This window comes from Pseudophryne corroboree, chromosome 1 (assembly GCF_028390025.1).
Source record: "Pseudophryne corroboree isolate aPseCor3 chromosome 1, aPseCor3.hap2, whole genome shotgun sequence".
NCBI classification, from domain to species: domain Eukaryota; kingdom Metazoa; phylum Chordata; class Amphibia; order Anura; family Myobatrachidae; genus Pseudophryne; species Pseudophryne corroboree.
In genome coordinates this window covers 223518460-223543672 of record NC_086444.1, presented here as the reverse complement: position 1 = coordinate 223543672, position 25213 = coordinate 223518460, and the positions used below count along the sequence as shown (strand labels likewise).

Genomic DNA, 25213 nt, shown 5'->3' with positions numbered 1-25213 from the left:
TCACTGCCAATTTTGGAAGCAAACATTTTTGTGATGGGAAATGTTTGTAAAAAACATAAAAAGTGTATGTTGTGAGAGCTGTCCATTGTAGCATTGGACCGCACAGTTAGGTAACGTAACATAACATTCCAAGCACTAGTAATTGGGCAACATTTTTAATATCCATAAGCATACTGTATAACAAACAGAGGTGTTAAATCTTCTGTTTCACGGTCACCCCCTCTTAATTGCATCATCGAGGAGCCATAAGAATTTGTTCCCCCTTTCCTGTCCTGCTGTTCCGGCCACAGTAAGATAACAAGGGGGAGATGCATAAAAGTTTGGAGAGAGAGATGCACACTAGCTTATATCCGCAAAAAATTATTATTATTTTTTTTTATTAACAAATGATGTAATCATTAGCTATTTCAAACCTTATCTAGTATATTTTATTTTACAAAATGCAGATTTGTTAATAAGGATATACTTACAGTTACTATTTTTGTAATTTGATCATAAAAAAAAAATATCTATAATTTTGGGGACATATTTGAAAAAAAACTACTGTAGTGTTAAATATATTTTAACAAAGTAAAGTTATTTTTTAAACTGATCAAGGGGTATTGCTGTATAATTGGAGCTTAGTCTATTGGCGATGCTATTAGGGTCACTGATTACAGTCTGGGTGGCCATGAAGTGCCCCCCTCTGCTGCTCTGAGCTTACTGAGCTCGGTCTGCAGGACGATTGTCTTCCTGCAGCTGCTGTTGGAGGATCTCCCTTCATTGTGTCTGCATGGAGAGAAGGAAACTGCTGTCACATGGTAGCTTCTGATGCAACCGTGTTAGTGGAAGTCCGAGTTGGTGTGGTCACATCTGCTGTAACCATCCTAGGCGAGTGGTTAAAATATACACAAGTGATACTAATTATTGCACTTGTATTTTGGTGAAGAGTCCTGGAAAACATGTACCTTTAGTAGCTGTCCCATAAGATTGGACCCAAATAGCTTTGGCTGTATATTCTGTGCAGCATAGCTGCTGTGCACACATTGTGACATTCATACAAGCCTGAATATTTATATTCTCCTCCCCATCCCCTCTCTACGAGACAATATGCTTTGTCTTTGTTTGTATTCCTTTGCAGTGCCAATTCCTGCTATATAGAATGAAAAGTGAACATTGTCTTTTTGTCCCTCGTCTATGAAACTCATCACACTTCTTGATGATATGAGTAAAATGAATGTCCTTGGGCGCCATTACTCATTTTATCCTTCAGTGTTTGTAACATATGATGTTTCTAATTCGCATGTTGGAGAAATAAGCTGCACTAGTACAAATTTACAATTATAATCAATAGGAAAGATGGATGTGACGCTAGTGTAGACGAATGAGGATATTATATACTTGAGACTTTTTTCCCCCCAGTTTTAAACCATAAATTGTTTTGTTTGTGCGATTTTTATGTTTCTTATAGCTGCTGTTTACTTTGATTCCAGAACAACTATTTAGCGGAGGCATCATTTATTTTATATTGTTGGAGGCAAAAATCTTTTTCAATCGCTGGGTTTCAGTTGAACAGGCTGGAAGAAAGAAACGTACGAGTGACAAACCACCCGGCTGCGATGCCCCATGTCAGGAAGTAGCCATGCATTATTTTTTTTATGTCAGGCGCTTTTAGTTAGAATTCTTTAGATATAAATTACATTTATTTGCCATTAAAAAGTGGTTTGCTTGTAGTGCTGCCTGCCAGCCGGCCTTTCATGACCTCATACAAATGTGACTGGAAATCTATCTTTTTATAAAAGCTCCCTAGTAAGACCATAAGACATTCAGTGACCTTTGTTTCCTCAGGAAAGGGGATTTAAATAAACGTTCTATCTCCGTTGTTGAATGTGTATGTCATAGTCACCACCATGAAGTTGACAGCATTTAAGAAGCGAAGCAGCGGAGATGAAAAGATATGTATTCAGGAAGGCTAGGCTTCACAGTTGGTGTATAATCCTTTATCCTGCCATTGGTGCCCAAACTTATGTACCCACCCAAACAAAAGGGCCTGAATTGGAAATGGTGGGAGCTGGGGACAGTTTGGTTGGCAGCACATTTTATGGCCCAAAGGCTATGTCAGGGCTCAGTTTGATACCCTTTATTCCTGCTGACAGATGTGACGTGGGTTCTTTGAGGGGGAAAGTCATTACCGGAGTCAGGGCAGCATCAGATCAAAAGTAAGCAGCAATCAAACAAGGTGAAGGACTGGGGGAAGTAGGCTTTTCTCTGCCCCAGACACCTGCTTGATCACTGAAGGGAATTGTCTTCATGTGTCATGTAGAGCGCGTTCTCTTTGATGTACAGTGAGGAGAGCTGACGAGGGACTCTGCTGAACCTGTGAAGATGTTTTATTTTCCATCTCCCTCTGTGGGAGAGGAAATAAAATGTGAAAGTTCTTTCTTATCTGAATCCCTGATTTTAGTTTGGCTAGACACTTGGCATGCATAATGCGGGATTATTTCATGCAGATCTGTCTGCCAGTGTTTATCTTGTACTTGAAATGTACTAAGCTTATGAGTGTTCAGGTAGGTTTATCTTGTGGAGAAAGGGAACCCTCTCTGTATCTCTGATGTAAGTGTTTAATGGCCAGTTTTCCATTGGCATTAATTTTGAGACTGAGGATTTCGTCCTGTGATGTTACAGCTGCTACGGAACTACATATTCCAGCATGTCCTCATAGCCAGTATCTGACGTCTCTTTCTAAGCTGCTAAATAAACACTTTCTGGCTAATGTTTATGTTGTTACCTTATATCTCCCCATGCCCATTTATGCCTTTTGAAGTTTTTATGTCATTATCTTTCATTATTTGATTTATGTCGTTTTTCTCGTCTTGTCTTAGTGTCATGACTAGATATCACTTAAGTGGTGTAGTATAATGAATTATGGAATGTTATGAGTGTATTACATCAATTTCCCAATTAAAATAAGATACTAATGTGCACAAATGGAAACACTGAAAATGTTGACTATTATGTGAATCTAAAATGGCAATATATCTGGATTTAAAGCTGACTACACAACTCTGCGGAAAACTACACTGACATCTTTAAAACAGCAAATAGAGATTTGTCTGTATGGCATAAAAGGGAAAGAAACTGTTATCTTCCCTTAAGCATCCCCAAAGCACTATGACTTGATGAGGAGGCAGAATAACTATCTGCTGACCTCCCGCTTTGTGTGTGTGTATATATAAAGTGTGTGTATGTTGCATGTACAATATTATGGTTGTGTCAGCCTGTCACAGTCAGTGATTGTTTTATTTTGTTTCTGGCACATGCTGCTGCATACAGTATGGAATCCGCATTGTCACCTTCTGAGGCTTTAACATGAAAAGATATGTTGGTGAAAAGAAATCCAGGGATGCCACAAGTGAGATGTCATCCTGTAAAGGGAGACCCAGTAAGGTATCCGGTCTCTAGGTTGACCGCACTTAGGTCGACAATGTCTAGGTCGACCACTATTGTTGAAGCATGGCGAGCTTGCCCGCAGCATAGCGAGCCATGCGAGGGGACATGTGCACTAATTGGGGTTCCTGATCACTGTACGGAGAAAACTACACCCACAAAAATTAAAAACTCATGTTGACTTTTTGGCCTGTCGATCTAGAACATGTCAACCTAGACCCCTGTCGACCTAGTTACTGTCAACCAATAGTGGTCAGCCTAGACACTCTCGACCTAAGTGTGGTCGACCCTCTATAACACACCCATTGGTGAAGCCTGGATCAGGCTCCCCTGTTTAGCCTCCAGCACCAATAGATCTAATGTGATCTGTATGTAAATGGTATGTTTGCTATATCAGTTAGCAGTAGATCCAGTTAAAACAACTATCCGGAACATTACAGTTTTGCTCTCTCCTTGGAGTCCTGGGGGATAGTATCCTGATCTGTGGCAAAGCCTGCTGGATATAGTTTGCTTGAAACATGTGGAAGGGGCTGTGCAGTATATTTTCTACCTTAAGTGTAAGGGGGATTAATTAAAACCCGTTGCTAATTCCCGGCTAAAATCCCTGCTGCGTCGGGAAATACTATTCAATTAAATAACCTTTTTCCTAAGCCTAAAATGGGGGGGTTTCAGATGCGGAAGCCCACTGATTCCACAAGAAATGTGAAATCAATGGGTTTTCCTGTACGCGAACCCCCAACTTTGACGTTTTCTTGCAGACTGAGGTTCAGTCCACCATCAGGCATTTATGCTAAATGAATCTATATAGTGTTAATCTGGGTAAATTAACTCTGCAGAGGGGTGCAGTGGTTCACTGTCTAGGTGCTTAATCGGGGTACACATACAGCGTTTTTAGGTATATAAAAAAATGAAAGTTCTGGTTCACTCTCAGCGTAAAATAAGCAAAACAAGAAACGGCTTAGCCACCGTTCAGGGCACTAACTCACTGCTTCACCACTCACTATACTGGGCATCTTGTCTGCAAACAAAGGCTCACAGTCTAACCTGCTTCTTGTAGGTCTATCACAGGCTCCAGCTTGGCTTGGCTGCTGCAGCTTCTCACATACAGTCTCAGTCCTGTCTCTGACAGGTAAGGCACTTCCTGGCCTACTCACACTCAAGGCCCACTGGCCTGGCTTCTTCACAGCAATATAAGCACAGTCATAAAGATTGGTGGTCTTCCCTGCTTTCTGCAGGTTTAGACACTGACCCCCACTGGCTTCCTGGTACACTGGGCTCTTCGACTGCTACCACAGCCTGTGCGGCTTTTGCAACCCCACCTGGGCTGGACACACAAGCAGCAGCCTCATCTGGCTGTAACAGTCTCTCCCAGACTCTTTGCACTCTCCAGCAATTACAGTAGGTGTGCTCACACCACCTGCCTTTTCTTCTCTGTGTGGACAGATCCGTCCTGCCCCACACAGAATCCATGGCTCACTAATGCCGTTTACCTTTACACCTCATTTACCTTCAAGTTACTTTATGGATAAAGTCGCAGCCATGGTGTCTCTGATATAGATTGAGTGCTGGGTCGCTGCAAACAAGGCGCAAATTGAAAGAAAAAGTTGCCATGCTACACCACTCAGCGAATATTTTATTCCCTTATTGCCATTTGTTGATAATTGTAGCTTTCAAGAGTATGTTTGCTTTGCTAGTACGTGTACTTATATATTATATGATGATATTGCTCAAGAAGACAAGTAATTAGGGAATGCACATCTAATTACATATTTTGCATTAAGACAGCATTTCTTGATATTTTATGACTGTTTTCTATAATACTTAAAGCTGCTAAATACTGTTGTTAATTTGGACTTAAATATTATTGCATAAATGCTATGGGGTGTATTCAGGGGCGGATCCAGAAGAAAATGATTGGGGGGGCACCATGGAAGGGGCAAGTACATTTGCGTGCGGCTTCGGTGCATGTGAGGTGGCGCTTCTTATACAATGCCCACAGTTGTAGCGCTCATTATGCAATGTCCACTGTACTGGTAGTGCCCCTTATATAGACCCCATAGTAGTGGTGCCCCTTATGCAATGTCCGTATTGCCCCCAGTAGTAATGTTGCCTGTACTAATGCCCCCAGTCATTATGCCCCCAGTGGTAATGCCCCTGCAGTTATGACCCCAGTAGTTTACCCCCCCCTTTAGTTTAGCCTCCCTGTGGCATTGCCCCCAGTAGTTTAGCCACCAGTAGTAATACATCCCTGTAGTTTGCCCCATTGTAGTTTAATCCCTGTAGTAATGCCCCCCTTGTAGTTTAGTCTCCAGTAGTAATGCCCCCAGTAGTTTGGCCCCTGTAGTTATCCCCCAGTAGTTTGGCCCCTGTAGTTATGCCCCCAGTAGTTTGGCCCCCAAGTAGTAATGCCCCTGTAGTTAAGCCACCAGTAGTAATGCCCCTGTAGTTACGCCGCCAGTAGTAATGCCCCTGTAGTTACGCCGCCAGTAGAGTAATGCCCTCCTGTAGTATGCCCCCAGTAGTTAGCACCTTTGTAGTTGGCCCCCAGTAATAATGTCCCCCAGTAGTTTGCCCCCAGTAGATGCCCCCCAGTAATAATGTCCCCCAGCAGTTTGCCCCCAGTAATAATGTCCTCCAGTAGTTTGCCCCCAGTAGTAATGCCCCCTAGGAGTTTGCCCCCAATAGATGACCCCCCAGTAGTAATGCCCCCAGTAGATGGCCCCCAGTAAAAATGTCCCCCAGTAGCTGCCCCCAATAGATGGCCCCCAGTAATAATGCCCCCTACGAGTTTGCCCCAATAGATGACCCCCAGTAGTAATGCCCCCAGTAGATGCCCCCCAGTAATAATGCCCCCAGTGAAAATGTCCCCCAGTAGCTTCCCCCAATAGATGACCCCTCAGTAGTGATGCCCCCAGTAGATGCCCCCCAGTTATAATGCCCCCAGTAGTAATGCCCCCCCAGTAGTAATGCCCCATGTTGATGCCCCACCAGTAGTAATGTTCCCCCGTAGTTTGCCCCCAGTAGATGCCCCCGCTGCATTAAGGAAGAAAAAAAATCATACTTACCGAGCCCCGTTCCCGCTTCCAGGCTGCTGCAGTCCTCCTCCTCCCTGGGTGTCCGCTCCTCAGTCAGCACTATGAGAGAGACGTCATGACTGACGTCTCTCCCATAGCGCACGGCGCACAGTGACAGCGCCGGAAGCCGGAGCTCAGTACTGAGCTTCTGCCTCCGGCTGCCGCTGTGCAGGGAGACGGGCGCCCTCTGGTAACACAATCTCAGCGGGCGCCCGTCATCTCCTTGTGCGGCGCCGGGGGGGGGACGGGGGACACGGGGGACAGAAGGCCACAAATGACAGGGGGGGGGCATGGGCCCGAGTGCCCCCCTCCCTGGATATGCCACTGGGTGTATTCAATAACTGTTGGAAGCTGCCGTCTTGTTGGAAAGACGGCAGCTTCTGACAGAAATAGGTCAGAAGGGGTTCCGACCTATTCAATAGGGGCTGATTTTTTCCGACAAGTCACACGTGGATCAGCTGCTATTCCGTTCTGTCGGACAGGTTTTGACCCCCTTTCCGACAAAATCCAACTTGAAAACAAGTCTGATTGAGGTGAGGAGGCAAGCGGTGCTGTGGGCGGCTGGGGGAGCTGAAATCGACGGCTGGCTGGGGGACATGTCTGCGGTGGCAGGGGGAGGTGCTGCAGGGAGAGAAGACGGCCAGGCACCTCTTTCCCTGCAGCGCCTCCCCCTGCCGCCCCAAACATGTCCCCCCTGCAGCCAGCTCCAGCCGCCAGTCACTGCTCCCCCTACTGACCAGCTTACCCCTGCCTCCGTCCCGCTCACGGCCGCTGCCATCTGCACTCCTGGCAGCTGCTGTCAGCGCAGCCGCAGGACAGGACCCTGTGTACCGCCAAATCCGACAGTCGGATTTGACTGTCCACTGAACAGGGGTTGTCTGACCCATTCGACAACTGCATGTTGGAATGGATCCAACTCTTATTGAATATATCCCTATATGTCCTTTCTACCTAATATTTTATGAAAAGGAGTAATTATCAGGAAGAGATGCACTGTTTCAGTGAGTTACAAAGCCTTGCCCCGTGGGAAATGCTGCATTTCATTAACGCTGTGCATATGACATCATAGCGTGCTATAAGTGATGTTGTACATGCAGGGCTCAGTGCTGGCGGACAGGGGAAGGGTGACTCTCAGAATTGTAGTGAATTCCACAGGACAAGAACAGTAATCAAAACAAATGGTGTTTTTCCATGTGGTTTGTTACTGTAACCATTTCTGCAGTTTGTCACAGTCAGAGCACTTACACATGTGCCTAGTATAATGGATGGCACATTTTCTGTAAGTTGACAAATATGTGTTAAATCTGTTCATACATAATGCAGCTTTTGTGCTGCTTAATAATGCATACTGTGTTCCAGAGGGCAGCGTGGAATTTTCAGGTGATATGCACATTTTTTTCTTCTCTAAATTGAAGCTACAGTCCATATTCAGCTTCTTAGCTACAGTATATCACATAACCCTTAGGACAAAAAAAAAAGATAGACGTGCTACTTTGAGGCACTAATAGTCAAATGAGCTACTGTAGAAGAAGTCAGTAGAGATCAATACAGTGTTTCTCTACCCAACTGCTTGTTGATTTGCAGAGCAGTTCATCTAGCAGCAGAGTCACTGAGATGAGGCCGCAGAGTGCAGACAATGGTTTGTATTGTAGATTTTTTACTTGAATTGCACTAAAAAAATTTTTTTTTGCACTTATGTATTATACACTCAAGGTGGCCATCTGCAGGTGATTACACCTGTCTGACAATGATATTCTGAGGTAAGGTATGTTGCTAAGGGGCCAGGTACCTACCAAGCAATGTTGGAGCTCAAGTGCATCACATAGACAACAGAATGGATGTTGGCAGAAAGAAATCTGGGATGTGGCCTGGGGGAGGGGGAAGAGTAGTCCAGGGAGTGCATTGGGGGAATTGCTGAATGCCTGGAAAAACAGAAGAAGCAGGGCTTTGCATGGATGAGAAGAATAAGGGGAGCACATTTTAAGTAAAAAAAAAAAAAAAAGTGGTAAAATATGTGTTTAACTACAGTACATATAGGGGTATATTCAATTAAAGTCTGATCCATTCCGACATGTATTTGTTGGAATGGATCCGACAACCCCTATTCAATCCCCATCTTAATTCGACTTTTTCAAGTCGAATTTAAGATGGGACGCAGAGGAGGCGAGGGGGGCGAGCCGCGGCGGGACAGCCGGAGGGCGTACAGGAGAGATCAGCGCTACAGTAGCGCTGCAGCAGGATGTCACTCAGCCGCCCGACTTCACGGCAGCTTCCACCCGGCTCCAGCAGCGTGCTGGAGCCGGGTGGAAGTTGCCGTGAGGTCGGGGGCGGCTGAGTGACATCCAGCTGTAGCGCTACTGTAGCACTGATCTCCCTGTATGCCCGCCGGCTGTCCCTGCGGCTCCCCCCCCCCCTCGCTTCCTCCGGGTCCGCATCTCAGTCCGACATCATTTTGATGTCGGACTGAGATGGTCGAAAATGGGGCCAAAACCTGTCGGATTTGGCCCCGTTTTCGACATAAACACGTGGATCGGCAGCTACTCCGCCGATCCACGTGCTTTTCGACAAGTCGAATTTATCGATTTGTCTAAAAATTTAGCAAAATATTGAATATGTCGAATCAGGATTCAACCATAAAAAGTCGAAAACTGCTGTCTTTTCGACAGACGGCAGTTTTCGACTTCAATTGAATATACCCCATAGAATGAATAGTTTTTAGTACTGTGGCTGTAAGAGATAAGTTGCTGTGAATCTGTCTAAGCTTTTATATAAATACTAGTATCTCGGACCTGGAATTTGCCAGCTCACCTTGATCCGTCTCCTACTCCATCCCGGGCCGACTAAATATATAACGTTCCTACAAAGTAGTCCTCATTTGTCCTCTTTAGCGAAGGTCTGTCCCAACGCTTGATGCAGCTGGAGTGCATGCCACAGCTCCCACTGCACATGTTGGAGACCTACCTTAGCGGATTATTGCACAGATTTTTGTGTGCCGTGGATAAAAAAAAAAGGTTGCCAATCCCTGCTTTATAGGGAAAGCAAATATTTATTTACAATCTGGAGCTGATAATTGTGGGACATGTATACTGGAAATGTGATTGTACTTGTCTGTTGCATATGTTGCTGAAATGCTAAAATGTATATTAGATCATGTCAGTCATACTGTGGAATGCATTTATGGCAACATGTAATTATCAACTTTTAAACAAATTATTATTAACAAATTATTATTTTAGTAACAGCCTTAATGTTTAAGACACTATAATGTTTTGGCAGCCATGTACAGGGAACATAGTTTGTATCTATCTATCTATCTATCTATCTATCTATCTATCTATCTATCTATCTATCTATCTATCTATCGTCACACATACTGTATACACAGGACTTACAGTATAGTAAGCTGAACAGAAAAATGGGGAGCTGACAGTGATGTGCCTGGTTATTAGCCACAAATGAATAATTTAATACATGTTTGAATTGTTCACACTAATTCCCCGCTGTTTACTAAATTCTGTAACGTAAGTCAGCCTATAAAAACCTGGGCATTTTGAATCGTGCTGTATCCTTAGGATTTTTAGTTGTTGAACCTTGTGTGGTTTGGGTCTAATTCTTGTAAAATGAATTCCATTAGTGCAATTATTTGCAAAGAGAAATGTTGCTGCAATGTGATAAGGCTCCAGCTATAGTAGGTCTTCCGCTTTCCTCCGCTGTAGATTGTATGTACTGGTATGCAGAGGCTTGCTGACCTTCTAGCAGGGAAGTTGCTTGGGATTGTTCTGTATGTAGAAGTGTGATAGGTGAGCCCAGTGCAAGGGGTCACCAGAGGAACTGAAGCAGGACCAGCATATGGGGAACGAGTGTATTCTCTTGGTTCAGGTTTCCTCATAAGTAGATGGGAATGTGAGATTATTAGTGGACCAAACCCATAGGACTGAGAAAGCGCCAATGAAAGAACCTGGGTGAAATGTAATACCTGTGTAACATATTGTCAGTAATGGCCAGCGCTAATATATGCATTGTTATCTTTGGCCATGTAAGAGTCCTTATTACTGTGGGGTGCCTAAACAATATCTGTTTTAAAACAAGGTTGTGTTTTGAAATGTATTAGATGTATTTTAGATAGATGTGATTACTTTTGCAATTTATTATGACAATTCACTATTTCTTGGATAAACCAAATAATGTGCAATGTAAGGTAAGCTTAAGACATATTGGGGGAATTCAAATGTTTGAATAGTCGGTTGGGTGTCTGTGTTTTCCTGTCTATTAGATAGGAAAAAAACGACACCCAACTGACTTTTCAAACAATTGAATATCCCCCATTTATGTGAAAAACAAACATTACATTTATTGCAGGTTCCAAACTAGCCGGAGTTACATCATTTAAAGAGGTTTTTTATTCTAAAAAAATTCTTTCTAAACATGATTGTGTTGGTCACTGAGATTTTAACAAATAACCACAACAAATGACAAATTACATACAACAAATGACAATTTAATAACATGACATCATACATAAAACACAACATATCATTAAAAAGTCGTTGGTACTTTTGTTTGTTGTCTCGTTATCATTTGTTGATTCTTTTATTGATATTTTGTACATTTGTGACTGCAAATAAATATTGATTATGTATGTTACAAAATAAAAAGTAATTGGTACAACCAGGTCCAGAATGAGGAATAATCTTCAATAAATGAAAATGAATTTAACACCACTGCACCTTGTGTGTAACCGTTATAACTTCTACTCCTGTGAAACAGCCTGAGTGACTGTTGGTGATGATGCAGTGCCACTCGCTTCCTGCTCAGTAGTAAAGCCAGCGGAGATGTAGGCTATAGTGTACAGTACATATATTTATGTTTGCCTTACGTTAAAACATGGAGCAAATGTCAATGATAACTGTCTGCACTTACTCGTTCTTGAAGACGTGATGGTCAGCGGTGGTGATACTTGGCTGCTTGCTTGTTTGATGTAAACAGTATGTGGATAGGACCAGCAGTGTAATGTAATATTTGCTTGTATGAGCTTACAGGTTCAGGTCAGTGCATCACCCTCTGTTTTTCCTGGATTGGGCACGGCTGTAATGGACCCGTAAAGTAACAGTGTGCTTGTTGTGTATAGAGGAGAGTAAAGACACTGGTACAGTAGCTCTCGCAGCTTGCAACACTGAGCCTTCTGGTTTCACAGGACTAATTTCATTCGGCCAGATGTCGTAGCAGCAGAGTGGTGGTGCAGGCAGAGTCTAAGTGACACCAGAGTGAATTAGGTGCTTTTGGTCCAAGGGGCTGGTTACAAATGCTGAATAATTAAATATCTGTGCATTGCACCCAACTACCCATCATTATTGCTTAGCTGTAAGACTCCGCAAAACTCTGCAATTCCGGTCAGTTGGTATTACACGTCTTACAAAATAGAGATTGTGTAAAAACGGAACAGGTACATACTGTATGAGGCTGATGATGAAGGTGCAGATGTGAGATAAAGGGGCCCTTCTAGTGAGGGCTTACAGTCTGCGAGAGAGGACAGTGCCGAGATAAAGTGGGACTTGGTGTGGCCACAGGGGTGGAGCAGGTAGTGCATACAGTGGGGGTAGTTACAGGTAGAGGTAGGATAGGCTACAGTAGAGAGTTACATTTTGAGAGAGTGTTAGAAAGACTATAGGTTGATGTAGAGTTTGGTGAGGTGAGATCAGAGCCTCCAAATGTCTTATGTCCTCCAGTCATACAACGGAGCTGCATGTGGGCACGTAGCTGACATTTTCCAGGGATATGAAACATGAACATTTCTAGTTGCACAGAACAAAATTAGTCCGTGACAAATCTGCCGTTTGTTTTGATTCAGTCAAGGGGGGGTAATTCAGAGTTGATCGCAGCAGCAAATTTGTTAGCAGTTGGGCAAAACCATGTGCACTGCAGGTGGGGCAGATATAGCATTTGCACAGAGAGTTAGATTTGGGTGGGTTATTGTGTTTCTATGCAGGTTAAATACTGGCTGCTTTATTTTTACACTGCAATTTAGATTTCAGTTTGAACACACCCCACCCAAATGTAACACACTCTGCACATGTTATATCTGCCCCTCCCTGCAGTGCACATTGAGGGTAATTCCAAGTTGATCGCAGCAGGAATTTTTTTTAGCAGTTGGGCAAAACCATGTGCACTGCAGGGGAGGCAGATATAACATGTGCAGAGATAGTTAGATTTGGGTGTGGTGTGTTCAATCTGCAATCTAAATTGCAGTGTAAAAATAAATCAGCCAGTATTTACCCTGCACAGAAACAAAATAACCCACCCAAATCTAACTCTCTCTACACATGTTATATCTGCCTCCCCTGCAGTGCACATGGTTTTGCCCAACTGCTAAAAAATTTCCTGCTGCGATCAACTTGGAATTACCCCCATGGTTTTGCCCATCTGCTAACAAATTTGCTACTACGATCAACTCTGAATAACCCGCGGTGAATGCACCGTATACACCAGGCCACCTGTTACACACCAATGTGCATGTAAAGTAATCGGTATACTGTGTAGAGGAGAGTTACAGATGTGGTCTGATAACATTTAGCCTCGTGTGAGTCGGAGCTTATGCCGAGCGTCTCTTCCATGTGAAAGTACACATTAGTCGCTATAAGATACGACCAAGCCATTTTAAGATACTGCGCTGATGAATTTGTTATGTGATACTTGTATATCGGTGTGTGACTGAGTCTGACTCTGTATATGAATTACATTGGAACCTGGCGTAAAAAAAAAGCTGCTGCTGCTGCATCGTAGCTCTTCAGATACAGATCTATTCTCACACAAATATATGTGTTGCATGTCAGATTAATCAGTGCCATTTGCTGGCAAGGTTTAGTCTCATCGCATTGTGAATAAGATGCACGTTCATGCAAAAAAGAGTACAAGGCTGTCACATGCGACTTAGGGGTTCATTCCGACCTGATCGTAGCTGTGCAAAATTTAGCACAGCTACGATCACTTACACTGACATGCGTGGGGGGGAGGGGGGGCACCTGGCACAGGGCTAGTCCGCCCCGCACGTCAGGCCAACCTCCCCCCCGCACAAGTACAAAAGCATTGCACAGCGGCGATGCTTTTGTACTTGAAGAGTAACTCCCAGCCAGTGCAGCTCCTGCGGCTGGCCGGGAGTTGCTTGTTGCTGCTCGGGTCACAGCGGCTGCTACGGTACGCCCCACGCCTGCGTTGGCCGGACCGTGCCCACAAAACGCCACCGTGCCGACCCCTCCCGCCCAGCGACCGCCTCTGCCTGTCAAGCAGAGGCGAACGCTAGGCAACGACAGCCGGCGGCTGTCAGCCGTGCGCTGGCGCACTGCGGTGCCAGTGCATGCGCAGTTCTGACCTGCAGCGAGCGATCAGGTAAGAATGACCCCCTTGGTGCACCTAGAAGTGATTTTTGTCGGGACTGCAGCAGTTGTGTGTGTGAGGACACATCAGTGATTGGGTAGAACAGCTTATGGAGGTTTTGTGTGTGGTTCTGGAATTCGGTAAGCTTGCCTGATAATGTGAGTTTTCAGGGAATGCTTGAAGGTTTGGAGGCTAGATGAAAGTCTTGTGCATGGCAGGGCACATGACAGGGCATTCTATACAGTGGGTGCAGTCCATAAAACGTCCTGTAACCGTGAGTGGGTGCGAGTATTGCGTGTGGATGAGAAATGCAGATCTCGTGCAGCGCAGTGGGGTCAGGTTGGGAGATATTTTGAGATACATTAAGTTAAGAGATGCTCCTGTACTTTGATAGCTATATGTATTTTATATTGAATTTGGTTAAAAAAACCAAAACAAAAAAATAACCCCAGCAACTAATGTAAGGAGTAATGAGTGTAGAAACAGTAGAAGATTTAGCCAGGAAGATCAGTCTGGCTGCTGCGTTAAACATAGATTGTTTCGGTGAACGTGTTTTTACAGTGTCTTATGGGCATACTTTTTAGATTTTTCCTCAATGTAATTAAACAGGGAATAGTGTTTATTGTCTTATCAACAGAAACAAAAGTGGCAGGTCAGTAACTACTGATGGGCAGTGGAATTATTCACTGTTTTTTGAAAGATTACGTTGGCGAGATAACACGGCAGAAATACATTCTGTAACTTGGGCCAGCGTTGATGATGAGAGATCTTGAGAGGATAGGTGAGCCTCATCCACATACAGATGTAACTGATATCTAAAAGAGCTGCTTAGTTTGCCAACAGATTAAGGGGTCTATTTACTAAGCCTTGGATGGAGATAAAGTGACCAGAGATAAAGTACCAGCCAATCAGCTCCCAACTGCCATGTCACAGGCTGGGTTTGAAAAATGACAGCTAGGAGGTGATTGGCTGGTACTTTATCTCCGTCCACTTTATTTTCACCTGAGGATTAGTAAATGGACCCCTTTAAGAGCAAAGGACCTAGGACTGAGCGTTGCGGTTCTCCAACTGATGAGGCTCAATTCTTTTAGCTGCAAGTCGGGTTGCAGTGCGAGTAAGTGCACCTGTATGCCACACTTACCGTATCTCACAGATTTCTATTTGCAGCACCATAAGGAGGTTTGAAATTTTTGTATGAGAAGAGAGTATTCAACAGTTTCAAAAGCAAAAGAAAGATGCAGGAGAATTGGAGGAGAGTAATGGCCTTTAAACACTTTCACCACCTTAGTCAGTGCTGTCTCTGTGGAGTGTTGGGAATGGAAGCCAGACTGAAGTGGTTCCAGTAAGTTGTGCAAGTCAAGAAAGTATGTGAGGCAAGTTTCTGATATAGCTTGGAGGGGTAATATGAAAGAGGGTTTGAGTCAAAATTGTGGGGAGTTTTTCAGCATAGGGGTGATCACTGCAAGCTTGAATAATGATATAAAGATACCAGTAAAGATGGAGATTACATATTGTAGTTCAGGTTGTGATGAGCACAATACAGCTTTACTGATATGTGAGGGTGTAGGATGAAGAGGAGAGATAGTAGAGTATGAAGATGAGAACAGAGTAATCTTCATTTGTGGGATCAAATAAAACGAAGGTTGAGCAGGTTTCCAGCTGAGGAATAGCATACCATTTTATTTTGGATCTGATCAGTGTTGTCTTCGACTAGGATGTAAGATCTTGGCCACTGACAGTAAGTAGCTGGTGGGTTAGGTGTTGAATGGATGAAAATAGATTTTAATGTATTAAAAAGACGTTTGGGATTAGAAGTTTGGGCGGGAATGAGAGATTGGAAATCTGTTGCTGGGCAGTGTCCAGAACCAAATCAATTTTCAATTGTATCTCCGCATTCACACAACTTTGATTTATTGGTTTGTGCATTCTCTTACTGAATCTGTTGCTGTATATCTCTTGTTTCCTTCTGGGAACATGCAGTGCAGCCTCTCATCTACTAGGCAGGGTAGTTTTATTTGAGTTGCCTTTAAGACATGACTAAACTCTGGGGGATATGATTGCATCCAAAGAACAAAGCAAACTGCTATGTGGTGAAATAGCGCCAAAAGAAACACCACCTGGAACTTTGGTTTTCTGGTGCCACCAACAATGCCTAACCACTTCACCTGACTATGAAGTTCAATCTTAGTCCACCAAGACTCCAACAAGCCTGGTCCCAGCACCTATACCTGGCTTCTCTTCCTGGCCGCCTACCACACTCTATACTTGGTGCCTCACCACTCTCAAACAACCAGTGTCAAATCATGCATATAAGTGTAACTCTGGCCAACACTACAACCAGTGTTGGTTCAGTTCCCAGATTTTCCAATTACAACCTTATTTTCTAACTGTGTAAGCAGCACTATAAGCAATTCCTCTGCATCTCTACAGTGTCCAGTAGAGTCACCCATACCAATACCTATGGACCCTCAATTGACACTGCCCCTACTCATGCTAAACCAACTAACATTTCTACATAGCTTCATGTCCCAAGTGTGATAGTCTGCGATTTGTGGGCTCCGGTGCAAGTTTGGCAAGTAGTTGGTTTTGCCTTAAACCTTGCTGTTGCTTTAAATTTAGCAACCGTAACGTCGTATTGTTTCTGCAATTCGCAGGCGATTATGTTTGGGCCCATGCCTCACTAGCTCATCCTGGGAAGATGTACTAAGCCTTGGAGAGTGATAAAGTGAAAAGAGATAGTGGGGCAGATGTATTAACCTGGGGAAGGAATAAGGAATTGAAAAGTGCAAGGTGATAAACGCACCAGCCAATCAGCGCCAACATGTAAATTAATAGTTAGGAGCTGATTGGCTGGTGTTTTTATCACCTTACACTTATCACTGGTTTATCACTTCCTTCTGCCGTCTCCAGGCTTAATACATCTGCCCCAAAGTACCAGCCAGTCAGCTCCCAACTGTCATGTTGCAGGCTCTGTTTGAAAAATTATAGTTAGGAGCTGATTGGCTGGTACTTTATCTCCATCCACTTTATCTCTCTCCAAGCCTAAGTACATACCCCACCTTTCTCTGCTGTTCTTCATGTTCACAACTCCATGTATTATGTCTATTTTGCTGTCCTTTATGATGTTTTATAAAAGATTAATAATAAAAGACGCTGACAAGTATAAAACTATTCCCTAAGGCTGTCCAATGGTGCACAACCTTGTTAAGAATAAACTTATTCCTGGACACAAGGGGTGTCCTCAAATTAGAATAATTTCCCCCTCGGTTAATTAAACTTTCTAAGAATCGCATTCCTCTTCCCTCCCAATGATTAGCATTTGCCAAATCAACTAAATACACTTTCTCTGACGTCCTAGTGGATGCTGGGAACTCCGTAAGGACCATGGGGAATAGCGGCTCCGCAGGAGACTGGGCACAAAAGTAAAAGCTTTAGGACTACCTGGTGTGCACTGGCTCCTCCCCCTATGACCCTCCTCCAAGCCTCAGTTAGATTTTTGTGCCCGGCCGAGAAGGGTGCACACTAGGGGCTCTCCTGAGCTTCTTAGTGAAAGTTTAAGTTTAGGTTTTTTATTTTCAGTGAGACCTGCTGGCAACAGGCTCACTGCATCGAGGGACTAAGGGGAGAAGAAGCGAACTCACCTGAGTGCAGAGTGGATTGGGCTTCTTAGGCTACTGGACACCATTAGCTCCAGAGGGACCGAACACAGGCCCAGCCTCGGAGCTCGGTCCCAGAGCCGCGCCGCCGGCCCCCTTACAGAGCCAGAAGCAATAAGAGGTCCGGAAAAATCGGCGGCAGAAGACATCAGTCTTCAACAAGGTAGCGCACAGCACTGCAGCTGTGCGCCATTGTTACTCAGGCACACTTCACACTCCGGTCACTGAGGGTGCAGGGCGCTAGGGGGGGGCGCCCTGAGCAGCAATGTAAAACACCTTGGCTGGCATAAATACACCACATATAATCCCCAGGGCTATATGGATGTATTTTAACCCCTGCCAGAACTCACCAAAAAAGCGGGGGGAAAGGCCGCCGAGAAGGGGGCGGAGCCTATCTCCTCAGCACACGGGCGCCATTTTCCATCACAGCTCCGCTGGAAGGACGTCTCCCTGACTCTCCTCTGCAGTCCTGCACTACAGAAAAGGGTAAAAAAGAGAGGGGGGCACTAATTTGGCGCAGTTTTGATACTAACAGCAGCTATAAAGGGAAAAGCACATTTTATAGTGGTATTCCTGTCTATATATAGCGCTCTGGTGTGTGCTGGCATACTCTCCCTCTGTCTCCCCAAAGGGCTAGTGGGGTCCTGTCCTCTATCAGAGCATTCCCTGTGTGTGTGCGGTGTGTAGGTACGATTGTGTCGACATGTTTGAGGAGGAAAATGAGATGGAGGCGGAGCAATTGCCTATTATACAGTTGTCACCCCCTAGGGAGTCGACACCTGAGTGGATGAGCTTATGGAAGGAATTGCGTGACAGTGTCAGCTCTTTACGACAGACAGTTGACGACATGAGACAGCCGGCTACTCAGCTTGTGCCTGTCCAGGGGTCTCAAACGCCATCAGGGGCTTTAAAACGCCCGTTACCTCAAATGGCAGACACAGACACGGATACTGACTCCAGTGTCGATGATGAGGAGACATACGTGACTTCCACTAGGGCCACACGTTACATGATTGAAGCAATGAAAAATGTATTGCATATCTCTGATAATACAAGTACCACTAAAAAGGGTATTATGTTTGGTGAGAAAAAACTGCCTGTAGTTTTTCCTGTATCCGAGGAATTAAATGAAGTGTGTGATGAGGCGTGGGTTTCCCCCGATAAAAAACTGATAATTCCTAAAAGGTTATTGGCATCGTACCCTTTCCCGCCAGAGGATAGGGCACGTTGGGAAACACCCCCTAGGGTGGATAAAGCGCTCACACGCTTGTCTAAACAGGTAGCACTACCCTCTCCTGATACGGCCGCCCTAAAGGAACCTGCCGATAGAAAGCTGGAGAATATCCTAAAATGTATATACTCTCACACGGGTGTTATACTGCGACCAGCAATCGCCTCAGCCTGGATGTGCAGTGCGGGCCTGGCGTGGTCGGATTCCCTGACTGAAAATATTGATACCCTAGATAGGGACAGTATATTACTGACTATAGAGCATTTGAAGGATGCATTTCTATATATGCGTGATGCACAGAGGGATATTTGCCGACTGGCATCAAGAGTTAGCGCGCTGTCCATTTCTGCAAGAAGAGGTTTATGGACGCGGCAGTGGTCAGGCGATGCGGATTCTAAAAGGCACATGGAAGTATTGCCTTATAAGGGGGAGGAGTTATTTGGGGTAGGTCTATCAGACCTGGTAGCCACGGCAACTGCTGGAAAATCCACATTTTTACCCCAGGTAGCTTCTCAACCTAAGAAGACGCCGTATTATCAGGCGCAGTCCTTTCGGCCCCATAAGGGCAAGCGGGCAAAAGGCGCCTCATTTCTGCCCCGTGGCAGAGGGAGAGGGAAAAGGCTGCAACAAACAGCCAGTTCCCAGGAACAAAAGCCCTCTCCCGCCTCCGCAAAGTCCTCAGCATGACGCTGGGGCTTTACAAGCGGACTCAGGCACGGTGGGGGCCCGTCTCAAGAAGTTCAGTGCGCAGTGGGCCCACTCGCAAGTGGACCCCTGGATCCTTCAAGTGGTATCTCAGGGGTACAAATTGGAATTCGAGACGTCTCCCCCTCGCCGTTTTCTAAAGTCTGCTTTACCGACGTCTCCCTCAGACAGGGAGGCAGTATTGGAAGCCATTCACGAGCTGTATTCCCAGCAGGTGATAATCAAGGTACCCCTCCTACAACAGGGAAAGGGGTACTATTCCACACTATTTGTGGTACCGAAGCCGGACGGCTCGGTGAGACCAATTTTAAACCTAAAATCCTTGAACACTTACATACAAAGGTTCAAATTCAAGATGGAGTCACTCAGAGCAGTGATTGCAAACCTGGAAGAAGGGGACTATATGGTGTCTCTGGACATCAAAGATGCTTACCTACATGTCCCAATTTACCCTTCTCACCAAGGGTACCTCAGGTTTGTGGTACAGAACTGTCACTATCAGTTTCAGACGCTGCCGTTTGGATTGTCCACGGCACCCAGGGTCTTTGCCAAGGTAATGGCCGAAATGATGATACTCCTTCGAAGGAAGGGAGTTTTAGTTATCCCTTACTTGGACGATCTCCTGATAAGGGCAAGATCCAGGGAACAGTTGGAAGTCGGGGTAGCACTATCTCAGATAGTGCTGCGCCAGCACGGTTGGATTCTCAATATTCCAAAATCACAGCTGATCCCGACGACACGACTTCTATTCCTAGGGATGATCCTGGACACAGTCCAGAAAAAGGTGTTTCTCCCGGAGGAGAAAGCCAGGGAGTTATCCGAACTAGTCAGAAATCTCCTAAAACCAGGCCAAGTCTCAGTGCATCTATGCACAAGGGTCCTGGGAAAGATGGTGGCTTCTTACGAAGCAATCCCATTCGGCAGATTCCACGCAAGAACCTTCCAGTGGGATCTGCTAGACAAATGGTCCGGGTCGCATCTTCAGATGCATCAGCGGATAATCTTGTCACCAAGGACAAGGGTGTCTCTCCTGTGGTGGTTGCAGAGTGCTCATCTTCTAGAGGGCCGCAGATTCGGCATTCAGGACTGGGTCCTGGTGACCACGGATGCCAGCCTGAGAGGCTGGGGAGCAGTCACACAGGGAAGAAATTTCCAGGGCTTGTGGTCAAGCCTGGAGACATTACTTCACATAAATATCCTGGAGCTAAGGGCCATCTACAATGCTCTAAGCCTAGCAAGACCTCTGCTTCAAGGTCAGCCGGTGCTGATCCAGTCAGACAACATCACGGCAGTCGCCCACGTAAACAGACAGGGCGGCACGAGAAGCAGGAGGGCAATGACAGAAGTTGCAAGGATTCTCCGCTGGGCGGAAAATCATGTGATAGCACTGTCAGCAGTGTTCATTCCGGGAGTGGACAACTGGGAAGCAGACTTCCTCAGCAGACACGACCTCCACCCGGGGGAGTGGGGACTTCACCCAGAAGTCTTCCACATGATTGTGAACCGTTGGGAAAAACCAAAGGTGGACATGATGGCGTCCCGCCTCAACAAAAAACTAGACGGGTATTGCGCCAGGTCAAGGGACCCTCAGGCAATAGCTGTGGACGCTCTGGTAACACCGTGGGTGTACCAGTCAGTGTATGTGTTCCCTCCTCTGCCTCTCATACCCAAGGTACTGAGAATCATAAGAAGGAGAGGAGTAAGGACTATACTCGTGGCTCCGGATTGGCCAAGAAGGACTTGGTACCCGGAACTTCAAGAGATGCTCACAGAGGACCCGTGGCCTCTACCTCTAAGAAAGGACCTGCTCCAGCAGGGACCCTGTCTGTTCCAAGACTTACCGCGGCTGCGTTTGACGGCATGGCGGTTGAACGCCGGATCCTGAAGGAAAAAGGCATTCCGGATGAAGTCATCCCTACCCTGATCAAAGCCAGGAAGGATGTAACCGTACAGCATTATCACCGTATTTGGCGTAAATATGTTGCGTGGTGCGAGGCCAGGAAGGCCCCTACAGAGGAATTTCAACTGGGTCGTTTCCTGCATTTCCTGCAAACAGGACTGTCTATGGGCCTAAAATTAGGGTCCTTTAAGGTTCAAATTTCGTCCCTGTCGATTTTCTTCCAGAAAGAACTGGCTTCAGTTCCTGAAGTTCAGACGTTTGTCAAGGGGGTACTGCATATACAGCCTCCTTTTGTGCCTCCAGTGGCACCTTGGGATCTCAATGTAGTTTTGGGGTTCCTAAAATCACATTGGTTTGAACCACTCTCCACTGTAGACTTAAAATATCTCACTTGGAAAGTGGTAATGCTGTTAGCCCTGGCTTCAGCCAGGCGTGTCTCAGAATTGGCGGCTTTATCCTATAAAAGCCCTTACCTAATTTTTCATACGGACAGGGCAGAATTGAGGACTCGTCCTCAATTTCTCCCTAAGGTGGTTTCAGCGTTTCACTTGAACCAGCCTATTGTGGTACCTGCGGCTACTAGGGACTTGGAGGACTCCAAGTTGCTGGACGTAGTCAGGGCCCTGAAAATATATGTTTCCAGGACGTCTGGAGTCAGGAAATCTGACTCGCTGTTTATCCTGTATGCACCCAACAAGCTGGGTGCTCCTGCTTCTAAGCAAACTATTGCTCGTTGGATTTGTAGTACAATTCAGCTTGCGCATTCTGTGGCAGGCCTGCCACAGCCAAAATCTGTAAAAGCCCATTCCACAAGGAAGGTGGGCTCATCTTGGGCGGCTGCCCGAGGGGTCTCGGCTTTACAACTTTGCCGAGCAGCTACTTGGTCAGGGGCAAACACGTTTGCTAAATTCTACAAATTTGATACCCTGGCTGAGGAGGACCTGGAGTTCTCTCATTCGGTGCTGCAGAGTCATCCGCACTCTCCCGCCCGTTTGGGAGCTTTGGTATAATCCCCATGGTCCTTACGGAGTTCCCAGCATCCACTAGGACGTCAGAGAAAATAAGAATTTACTTACCGATAATTCTATTTCTCGTAGTCCGTAGTGGATGCTGGGCGCCCATCCCAAGTGCGGATTGTCTGCAATACTTGTACATAGTTATTGTTACAAAAATCGGGTTATTATTGTTGTGAGCCATCTTTTCAGAGGCTCCTCTGTTATCATGCTGTTAACTGGGTTCAGATCACAGGTTGTACGGTGTGATTGGTGTGGCTGGTATGAGTCTTACCCGGGATTCAAAATCCTTCCTTATTGTGTATGCTCGTCCGGGCACAGTATCCTAACTGAGGCTTGGAGGAGGGTCATAGGGGGAGGAGCCAGTGCACACCAGGTAGTCCTAAAGCTTTTACTTTTGTGCCCAGTCTCCTGCGGAGCCGCTATTCCCCATGGTCCTTACGGAGTTCCCAGCATCCACTACGGACTACGAGAAATAGAATTATCGGTAAGTAAATTCTTATTTTTTGTAACACAGGAAGTTAATTTCTTACTTACTAATTGTTTTGGAGTTCGTTGTTTTTGTTTTATTACTGTTCTTTTCTTTTCTGCTTTATTCTGTATACAATTGTTTCCAGCAATGTTATGAATATATTATTTAATATAGCCTGATATTATTGTTTTCTTTTCTATTTGTTCTTATGTCAAAATCTTTAGTGAATTGAATATTTTTCGTTCATTGACAACCTTGTGCAATAAGACCTATGTGCCACATGGTGGCAGTACAACTAATGTTTTGGAATTTCAGCGATCTTGCTATTAGTCTATGTTAGACTAGTTTGGTAAAGAAAATATGAAATGTGTGCTGTCATGGGCAAAATTTGGTTAATTGAAATAAAGTAAATTTGTCCATTTAAATTTAGAGCCCACCTAATTGGATAATTAAAAACAATTTAAGGAGATCATTTTATTTGCAGAATTGGTATGAAACAAATGTCATTATTCATTAAAAACCAATTTGCAGGCTTGAGAACATAGAATTGCTATTTTTGTTAATAGCATTAAACTAGTCTGTAATAAAATGATGTATTATATTATGTATATTATTTTAAACAATGTCTACTTTTTACATGGGCAGTGTAATAATGTCTTTAAACAAAGCATAGGGTAGATGGGGCTTATCTTCTGTCGATAACGCAGAGTTCTAAGAATGTTCCACGGCCCATAGGAGTTTACCTGCGGAATTACTCGCTGCCTGTTCCTACATGAAGCAGTTTGTGGGTTTTCTTTATTTAATCTACGTGTTACCTGTGGGAATATGGCGTTTTCTCATACATGAAGCCTGATTCCATGTTGCAATGCAAGGAGTATGACTTAGCATTGCTCTGCTGTGGTGCGTGAAGATACAATCTCGCACAGCTACCTGTGTGCTGGCATCTGTATTTGAAGTGATGGCTTTAGGGGTGGAAAGGGACATTATAAGCAGATATTCACAGGTTACATTTTTATGTGACTTTTAAGTGGTAAATTGCTTAAAACAACCCAGTGCTCAAACTTTAAACAGTTAGTGACGAGAAATAAGTTGTTCCTACAGCTCTGGGGATTACATTGTAATTGGTTTAGTTTTCCTAATATATTCCCTATTACTCAGCTTGTGTCCTAAAGTCTCTGTGTGACATTGTTACTGAAAATCACCTGGCTTTGCTTTAGCAGCAATTCCTGTACCTGTACATATACATAAACCTATCATTAACACAACCGCAAATGTGTCTGTTACAGTGATTCAGCTTATAGACAACATTATATTTTGACACCCAATTCTCGCAATGTACATTATTTTTATAAGATAGGCGGATAGAAAACACGTAAGGACTATACTGAGGTGATATATTTCCATGGGGTCTCATTTTTACTGTAAAAAAAAACACATTAACACTGCACCAGTGAAGCCTTTGTGTGTCTTGCGGATGATTGAGGCTTGGGCACGCAGTGTATGGGTTACTCACAGTGGTGACAGACTGTTGGGCTTGCAGTGTATGGTTGACTTTCACAATGATGACTGAGGTTTGGGCACTCAGTGTATGGGCGACTCTCATAGTAGGGACTGGAGGTTGGGTATGCATTGTATGGGTTACTCACAATAGTGGCTGAAGGTTGGTCATGTAGTGTATGGATGACTCTAACAACTGAAGGCTAGACATGCAGTGTATGGGTGACTCTCACAGTGGGGACTAAAGGTTGGGCATGCAGTGTATGGGTTACTCTCGCAGTGGGGACTGCAGGTAGAACATGCAGTGTATGGGTGACTCACAGTGGGGACTGAAGGTTGGGCATACAGTGTATGAGTGACTCACAGTAGAGACTGAAGGTTGGGCATGCAATGTATTGGTGACTCTCACAGTGGTGACTGAAGGTTAGACACACACAGTGTATGTGTGACTTGCATAGTTGGAACTGAAGGTTGGAAACAATGTATGGGTGACTCACAGTGGTGACTGAAGGTTGTAAATACAATGTATGGATGTCTCTCACAGTGGAGACTGAAGGTAGGACATGCAGTGTATGAGTGACTCAGTGGGGACTGAAGGTTAAACATGCATTGTATGGGTGGCTATCACAGTGGGGATTAAAGGTAGGACATGCATATGGGTGACTCACACAGTGGGCACTGAAGGTTAGACACACAGTGTATGGGTGACTCTCACAGTGGTGATTGAAGGTTAGACACGCAGTGTATGGGGTAGCTTTCACAGTAGGGACTGAAGGTTGGACACGCAGTGTATGGGTGACTCTCAGTGGGGACTGAAGGTTATACACGCAGTTTATAGGTGACTCTACATTGGAGTCTGAAGGTTAGA

General features: G+C 44.9%; 1 protein-coding gene across 4 annotated transcripts in view; it reads left to right on the top strand.

Annotated features, from left to right (window-relative positions):
• FBXL17 (F-box and leucine rich repeat protein 17) overlaps positions 1-25213 on the top strand; it is a 1047892-nt gene that overhangs the window by 246320 nt on the left and 776359 nt on the right. Inside the window, exon 5 of one of the 4 annotated variants that reach the window (XM_063964091.1) lies at positions 1473-1634. The exons of the other annotated variants lie outside the window; for them this stretch is intronic. Within the exon in view, the coding sequence (XP_063820161.1) occupies positions 1473-1619 (147 nt within the window). The 3' untranslated portion in view covers positions 1620-1634. Of the gene's footprint in view, positions 1-1472; positions 1635-25213 lie in introns of those variants that run through there. 4 annotated transcript variants of the gene reach the window in all.